Here is an 8,283-nt window from a genome sequence, read left to right on the forward strand (position 1 = left end):
TTTCCAGCTTTGATTGTTAACTGTAAGTAGTATATAGCATTCTGATAACTGGCTTAGTTCATTCACCATTCACATTTTATTGATTGGCATGAAGGCTGATAGCATTTAAGATGCAGAAGTAACTTAAGAGCAATTTCCCACTATTCCTTGAGCTAGCTTAAATTCTGCTGTGTAGTTTTATGACAGAATAAAAGAATCCAGACACCACTGTGAAACACAAATGCCTTTTATGTTTGAATCAGACATTTAGACAGAAGACTTTTTCAGACGTCTTTTGCAACTACTGTTACATAACAAGTAAAACCGCTGACAGAGGCAACAGTGAAAGCACCAAGTGGAACTGAAAAAGCATGCACCAGTACAGCTGAATAGACTGTGCCCCAAAACACTTGCCCAATTGCACAAAACTTGCCCAATTGCACTAAGCCATCTTAACCCTAAGCCTCATCTTCCTCTCCTTCCTCTTCAAATTCTCCTTGCTCATCTGCTGTGGCATCTTGATATTGCTGGTATTCCGAGACCAGGTCATTCATATTGCTCTCGGCCTCCGTGAACTCCATCTCATCCATGCCCTCACCGGTGTACCAGTGCAAGAAGGCCTTACGCCGGAACATGGCTGTGAACTGCTCAGAGATTCTCTTGAACAGCTCCTGGATGGCTGTGCTGTTGCCAATGAACGTGGCAGACATCTTGAGACCTCGTGGCGGGATGTCACACACGGCCGTCTTCACATTATTGGGGATCCATTCCACAAAGTAGCTGCTGTTCTTGTTCTGGACATTGAGCATCTGTTCATCCACTTCCTTCATAGACATTCTGCCCCGGAAGATGGCTGCCACCGTCAAATAGCGCCCGTGGCGTGGGTCACAGGCCGCCATCATGTTTTTAGAATCAAACATCTGCTGGGTGAGCTCTGGCACCGTGAGGGCACGATACTGCTGGCTACCACGGCTCGTGAGGGGAGCAAACCCCGGCATGAAGAAGTGGAGGCGGGGGAAAGGCACCATGTTGACTGCCAGCTTGCGAAGGTCAGCATTCAATTGGCCAGGGAAGCGGAGGCAGGTGGTCACCCCGCTCATGGTGGCAGAGACCAAGTGGTTGAGGTCCCCATATGTAGGAGTTGTGAGTTTCAGTGTGCGGAAGCAGATATCATATAAAGCCTCATTGTCAATACAGTAGGTTTCATCTGTGTTCTCCACCAGCTGGTGGACAGAGAGGGTGGCATTGTATGGCTCAACCACCGTGTCCGACACTTTAGGGGACGGCATTACACTGAATGTGTTCATGATCCTGTCTGGATACTCCTCCCGGATCTTGCTGATGAGGAGCGTCCCCATCCCAGAGCCAGTGCCCCCACCCAGCGAATGGGTCAGCTGGAAGCCCTGCAAGCAGTCACAGCTTTCAGATTCCTTCCTTACCACATCTAGCACAGAGTCCACTAGCTCAGCTCCCTCTGTGTAGTGGCCCTTGGCCCAGTTGTTCCCAGCACCACTCTGGCCTAGAAGGAAAAGCAGAAGAATATGAAGTGGCAGAAATTGCAGTAGTCAACACTTTGAAAAGGTAAAGGAGAAACTGCTGAACAAGTGTTAGTAGAAATACAAATGTCTGTGTGATTTTAGTTATGACAACATCTTTGGGGGGGTGTCACAGTCTGTAACAGTTCCTTAGAAATGAAGATGCCACTGAGTTTTTTGATAAGTGCTATGCATTGAGCAGGAACAGAAACTTTGTTGTTTCTCTTACATACATTCTCCAAATACTTGCATGCAAATCAATAACTGTGTATTAGTATAAATTTCTAATTAAGGATGATCATGGAGTTATGGTCAAGGCATATGCATGTGTCATGGAACCATGCTCAATCCAGCATTGAGACAGGAAGTTGGAGGGTCTTGTATTTTCTGTCCTGGATCCTTCACGTTTAAAGCCATTCCTCAAATGGCTTTGTTGGACGCTAAAAGAGCCAATCCAATTAGGTTGTGCTTCATTTGTTCTTCTGGGTAATATGTTGAGGAGACAGAAGACTAGTATCTCTCCTGTGGCAAGATGCATATGATCCAGATCCAGGAACAACTGATCCATTTCAGTGTGGGAGAGATGCAGGAATTCTCCCTTCACCACCTGCTTCCTCATAGCAGGAAAAGTTATACCTGCCCATCCTATATCTATCATGAAAGCTCATAATAGCAGCAGCACTATACAGGAATTGACTCCTGGTCATTCTAATGAGGACACACATGCTGCTGACAGTTAATGCCACTTGGTTTCAAGCAAAGATGACTGTGGTGCTCATGCTTCAACTACTTGGGAGAGGGCAAGAAGAAGAGGCAGAGAGGGTGGAATAGAACACAGAAGCAGATCTCTCGGCAGCAGAACCCTGATCTAGGCATTGGTTCTGAGCTACATTGCACCCACTTCAGAATAACCATGCTGAATTACATACCAAAGACAAAGTTGTCAGGTCTAAAGATCTGGCCAAAAGGTCCGGATCTGACCGAGTCCATTGTACCAGGCTCCAAGTCAACAAGGATTGCACGGGGAACATACTTGTTACCTATAAGAGGAACAAAAAAAGCCCAGTGTTACAGACCTGCTGTCAGCAGATTTGGGAGAACAACCCCACACAAAACAAAACACAAGGCAGTTCCTGTGCTCTTGGCAACCTCATTATTATTCACTGGAGAGACACAGCTACTCTCCAGACAGATAAAAGAAGGGGGAGGTGCAGATTTAAAGGGGACAGTTTAATGAAACAAGGCTTGAATTTTAAGTAGGCATTAAAGCGTTACCAAGGTTTTAAATAGCTCCTTAAAGGACCGCCTTGTCGGTGTTTTGCCACATTATGGTCTCAGTGCCTCTACTGTCTAGTGCAACATTTTTGCAGAATATATCACCAGCTTTCCTCCCCCACCCCCTCCCAGTTTACCAGTTGCTTCATTGTAGTAGACGTTGATCCTCTCTAGCTGCAGGTCACTGTCTCCGTGATAGCTGCCTGTGGGGTCAATGCCGTGCTCGTCACTGATGACCTCCCAGAACTGGAATGGGATTTTTGAGAGCTATTAGCAACTGCCTTTGAAATGCCAAGAAGGCTGACTCAACACATGCCGCTACTGGCATGCCTTGTCTGAATTCTGCTATGGGGCTGCCAGATTCCCAGCAAAAAGCTGCTGTTGGAAATGAGTCTGATCAAGGCAACCCCCTTCATAGCTCTACCAAGGCAAGCGGCTTTCTTGAAAGCAACTCACAGCACAAAGAAACAGCACCACTACAATTCAACACACGCACCCCAGAAAGGAAGACACACGCAATGGTATGAAATTGACTGTTCTTTAAAATCTCGGCTTGTGATTCTAAAATATTGCACAGTGAGCAGAGAGAAGAGGATAGCTGCAGAAAATTCCTCAGAATTGCCTTCCTTCTTTGTAATTTCACCCTTTATTATTTTACTTTGCTATCTTTTATCATTTAAATTTCAGTCTTGAATGTTCTCAGTTTTCTTCAACGTTAACTATTAAAAAAAGAAAGAAAAGAAAATCCTTGGTTGCCTGCAGGAGTGAGGAGAAAAAAGAACCAGGATTCAGCTTTTACATCAAGACCACATACACCCATTTGTGCTCCATCTTAGCAGATCTGGAAGGGCTATTATGTCCTGCTTCCATATGCTCAATCACAACTTTGAACTACAACTAACCTCTTTGCCTGTGACCATAACTGAAATGATAGGAGAAGTCTGCCTTTTTTGTCATCCAATTGAGGACCTTAGAGCATCCCATACACTCCCATATGAATGATGTTGGGCACCTACCCTGTGATCTGTGGCAATGACTTTCAGAACAGGATTTGCTGTCCTAGGCGGATGAAGCAAGAGTGCTTTTGCACACAGAAAGAATGCTCTGTGATGTTGCAGAAGATTAAAAAAAAACACTTTCCATTCACTTGAGAAGCTAAAGTTACATTCTGTGTCACAACAGCTATCACTTGGACATCACCGCCCTAGGCTGTCACCCAGCCTCCCTATATGTTCAAGCTGGCTCTGAACATTTTCAAAGCTAAGTAAGTGTTTCTTCCTCCCCCTCCACAAAAGGGAGCAGAAAGTCCAGCACTGGCAACCAGGTCCCCCATGAGCAATCCAAACTGACTTCAGAGAAAGCCACCTGTGACAATCTATTAAAAGGAAGCAAAGTAGAGTATCTTTCTATGAAAGTTAAAAACCCTCTTGCTGTAAAATTGAGTACTGAGTGACTGTGAGTGAGCACCTCAGGAGTGAGATACCAGTGAGTCTAGAGATGAAACCTACCGAGGACTATATACTATCTCTGTATTGCCATGTCTGGGAGGGTGTGGCCGAGAACTGAATTACCAGCAACCCTTACTTGTCCAGATAAAATACGAGATTCAGCCCCATCCTCTAAAACCCCCGATTTGTAAAAGAAAAAGAGAAAGTCCATCGAGGGCTTTGCAGCTGTAATCCCGAATGGGTGAGACTTTAAAGCAGTGGTTCACAATGTGAGAGGAGGAAACGCCTTCTCCTAGACGCCTTATTAACGCTCCAGCCCCTGCTAGCTTCGTTTGGGCGTCGCGTGGCTCCACCAGTAAAGCAATCGGGCTATCAAAACCGGCAAGGATTCTCTCCCCTCTCCCCTGCAGGGGACGAGTAACAAAGGAACAAGCTACAGCAAGGATGAAAGCGCCCTTGAGGAAACAGTTCCGGGGGGCGGGGGGAAGGAATGCATCTCAGATTGTGAGACAAAGACTTTTAAAAAAAAGGCGACGACGACGTTGGGCTTCTCCCTCCATTCGATTTATGCCGAGGGAATTCACCCACGTTAGAGATTTACGAAGCCACTGCAATTGCCGACGTCCCGCAAGACCTATAACAATAAAGGCAGCCCTTTCCCTTCTTCACCCTCCCGCAAATACCTTCGCTCCGATCTGGTTGCCGCACTGGCCGGCCTGGATGTGCACTATCTCACGCATGGCGACGGCTTTCCTCCGGGCTGACACCCACTTACTGGCCGCTTCTGCCTCCGGCACGCCCACCTGCCTGGCCTCAGCTTCTTTAAGCACCGGCAACTGGCAACAGGGAGCGTCTTTCCCTGGCTCATCATTTTATATGGGGAGCTCAGAGCTCCGCCTTTCTGCAGCCAAAACCCCTCCCCTCCCATCCAGGCCCTGCCTCCTCTCCTCGGGTGATGTAATGCGGCCAGAAGCTGACCAGGGGGAGCTGAAAAGCCCATCAATGCCCTCTCCGACCCCCACCCCACCCTTTTTCGCTGCCAGTTGTTCTACCATGGCGCACTGGCAGGGGGGCGAAGGCGGAAAAGGTTGCCATCTTTTTCACTGTCCCTCCCCCTTTGCCTTTAACAGCAGCCTGCCCCTCAGAAATCGAACAGGTGAAACTTTCCCTACCCGCTTATCTTACGTTAGAAAAACCTTCACTTGCTAAACCTTTATGTACTAGATAGCTATCCCGCTTCCTTTTCCATGGAGAAGAATGTGACCAACCATGCCCACATGGAAAAAGGAAGGAAAAGCACACCTTGACAAGATCACCCAACCGCCCGCGGCACAATAATGGCTAGAATTTTTCAGATGGAAAAACTGAACATTCCCTTGATTTCCCCCCCTATAGTGTATACAGATATTTGCTTGGAGGATGGGAGGTTTATATTCAGCAGACTTGTGTACCAAGTCGTTATTATGCTGGATAATCTCTAGCCTATTGTTGTCGTTGTTACACACTGAGATGTGGTTCCAAGTGGTTTTGATGTTCATCCTGAAACAGACGATAAAAATGAAACAATCCCCGTCCTCCTCCTGCTGTCCCCGGTAGGCCTTTGCCCCTGACTCTCTTCCAGGGTTCTGCTTTTTAGGGCTGGAGAAGAGTCGCTTTGTTCTTGCCTCCCACCAGGAAAAAGATAACGGGATGGCGCCTGGACTAGGGAGGGGAAGAGAAGGAATCGGCTGCATCGGGCTCAAGGATTCATCGACATTCGCTGTATCCAGCCGCGCCCTCCGACTCTCCCCAATCCTTTTGTTTCTTAAGAGAAGCCGCCGCCGCCCCTCTCGTTTTGCAGCCGCAAAAGCTACCAGCGCGCTAGGGCGCGGCGCTTGCTGCAGTTTCTCTCTTGGCATGTGCTTTCCGCCCCCCATCCCCGGATACACGCCTGGTATGAAACGCGTCGCCGGATCGTTCCTGCCTCGTTAATCATTTGTACCGTTCGAGCTTGTGCGTATTCACTGCTCGGAAGCAAGCCCCATTGTGATTGCAGCCTTACAGGCGGGGTTGTTACAATCCAGTCGGTGGCTTTTGTTAATGTAAACCCCTGGTTCGCATTGGGTCTATCGGCAGTAGCGGCGCTAGCGGGATAGTGGCCTAAAACGGACGAATGTGCATTTTAATCTTCCTAGTTAGAGGAACAACTATTTGGGTTTGGCTCGATTGTTGGTGGTAGTAGGCTACTTCACGTGATCAAAATGATAAGCAGGGGGTCCTCATGCTTACAACTGATTTTGTATATGTGGGGAGGGGAAATGGAAAACAAAACTAGAAGACCCTTTCTCATCCCGACTACAATTCTCTAAGTAATCTGGAATGAGTAAACCTGATTCGATGACTGTGGCCGAACAAGCCCATTTATTCACTTTGCTCCTTAGATCAAAAGCAAGATAAAAGGCAAGGTCATTAGCATACCTTAAAATGATGATGACGAGGGCAGAAGGTGAATTTATGCCAGATAACACATTAAAGGGTGATGCTTTCGGGGCATTTTCATTCAGAAAAATATTACCATCTTTTACTCATACACGACCTCGGTTATAAAAAAGATTCACCCTGCCTTTCTCTGGTCCTACTATGTAGGCGTATTGCTGTGACCTATTGATTTGTGATGAATTTCGTATTTGTTTTATGGGTGTAATTCATTGTTGAATTTATGCTATTCGCCGTCATATTTTTTGATGCTGACGGCTTAGAAATTTTTGCAGATAGAACTCCACAGAAGTTCCTGTGCTCATTTTTTTCTTTTTTTTAAAGAACCCGTTTCAGAAGATCGGAGTTCCTCTTTCTGTCATTCGCAGCTAATTACACTGTTGCTAATTGTGTTCATTTCTTTCCCCGTCCACACCTTGCCTTGACAATGATGAAGTCAGCTTTCCATCTTGCAGCAAAAGAGGCTACATTTCATGCTCACAGCGGAGCCAGCTGCTTTCCAGCAATATAATATCGGGAGCGGGGAGACTCAGTACTGCCGGTTGGCTTCTGCCAAATCGTGCTGGCTTATCGTCACTTAGAGAGGAATTCCGCCACCCCACCCCCACCCCCACCCCCCAGCAAAGAGGCTGAGCCAAGCTGGGGGGCAACAGTCTGTTTGCTCTTGTTGCGAACTTTGCTAGAGAGGGGTGTGTGGCAAAACGATGGCGAGAATTATATCGCACCATATTCTTTCGAGCACGACCTCAGGGAGACGTTGGTAACAACTCCTTATTTATCTCAAACCTGCTGTTAGCAGCAGCGTCGCGTTCTACGCTCTGTGTTTCTCTGTGCTGAGCAAATGAAAAAAGCCGGTGCTTAAAAAAACACTTTCCCCCCTTCAGAATGGATTTTGTTTTCTAGTCATCTGTCACTATCGGGCATCTCATATGTTGATCCTCTATGCCAGCCTTTCCCAACCAGTGTGCCTCCAGATGTTGTTGGACCACAACTCCCAATCAGCCTCAGCCAGCGTTCCCAATGGTCAGGAAAATGGGAGTTGTGGTCCAACAACATGTGGAGGCACACTGGTGGGGAAAGGCTGCTCTATGCATATTTTCTCGGAAGGCTGCCCGAATTTAATTGAGATTAGTCTCAAGTCCCATCAAAGTATCTTAAGAGTAAGCCTTATTGTACACAGTGGGGGTTGCTTCTCAGTACATTCACTGGCAAAACTGCAACTCCAAGGTCACACTTGGGAGTAAGACTCATTGATCCTAGTGGGACTGACTTTCAAATAAAATTGGACTGTGCCATAGGTGAAATTTAATGTCCATACACACACAACTACTTAAGTCACCAAATATTATGAGTGTTTAATAATTTCAGTTCTTGATTATTTATCAGATTCATTACAGGATGGGCTACAACAAATAGAAAATACAATTTTAAGACTGATAAAAGTCACCACAGTTTTAAAACACACAAACCATTCCAAAATGGAACAAAGCAATATTAAGGGTGCCAGATATTCTGTTAAATTACCTTGCTGTTTTATTTAGAAATCAGCAAATAATCAAACCTGAATTTTG

General features: G+C 46.4%; 1 protein-coding gene across 1 annotated transcript; it reads right to left on the reverse strand.

Annotated features, from left to right (window-relative positions):
• Positions 1–210: 210 nt before the first annotated feature.
• On the reverse strand, positions 211–5,093 carry LOC133367119 (tubulin beta-2 chain). Its single transcript, XM_061590906.1, has 4 exons — positions 4,921–5,093; positions 2,927–3,035; positions 2,444–2,554; positions 211–1,498 (listed from the first exon to the last, which is right to left on the reverse strand). The coding sequence occupies exons 1-4, from the start codon at positions 4,975–4,977 to the stop codon at positions 438–440; spliced, it is 1,338 nt and encodes a 445-aa protein (XP_061446890.1). The 5' UTR covers positions 4,978–5,093; the 3' UTR covers positions 211–437.
• Between the last annotated feature and the right edge of the window lie 3,190 nt (positions 5,094–8,283).

Source organism: Rhineura floridana, chromosome 1 (genome assembly GCF_030035675.1).
Source record: "Rhineura floridana isolate rRhiFlo1 chromosome 1, rRhiFlo1.hap2, whole genome shotgun sequence".
NCBI lineage: Eukaryota > Metazoa > Chordata > Lepidosauria > Squamata > Rhineuridae > Rhineura > Rhineura floridana.

What these genes read in the sequence shown, in the direction of transcription:
- LOC133367119 (XM_061590906.1), bottom strand. Translation starts at nt 4,977, where the DNA reads ATGCGTGAGATAGTGCACATCCAGGCCGGCCAGTGCGGCAACCAGATC. An exon ending in GCAACCAGATCGGAGCGAAG is followed by an intron (nt 3,036 to 4,920) that starts GTATTTGCGGGA and finishes ATCCCATTCCAG; the next exon opens with TTCTGGGAGGTCATCAGTGA. An exon ending in CTACTACAATGAAGCAACTG is followed by an intron (nt 2,555 to 2,926) that starts GTAAACTGGGAG and finishes TTCCTCTTATAG; the next exon opens with GTAACAAGTATGTTCCCCGT.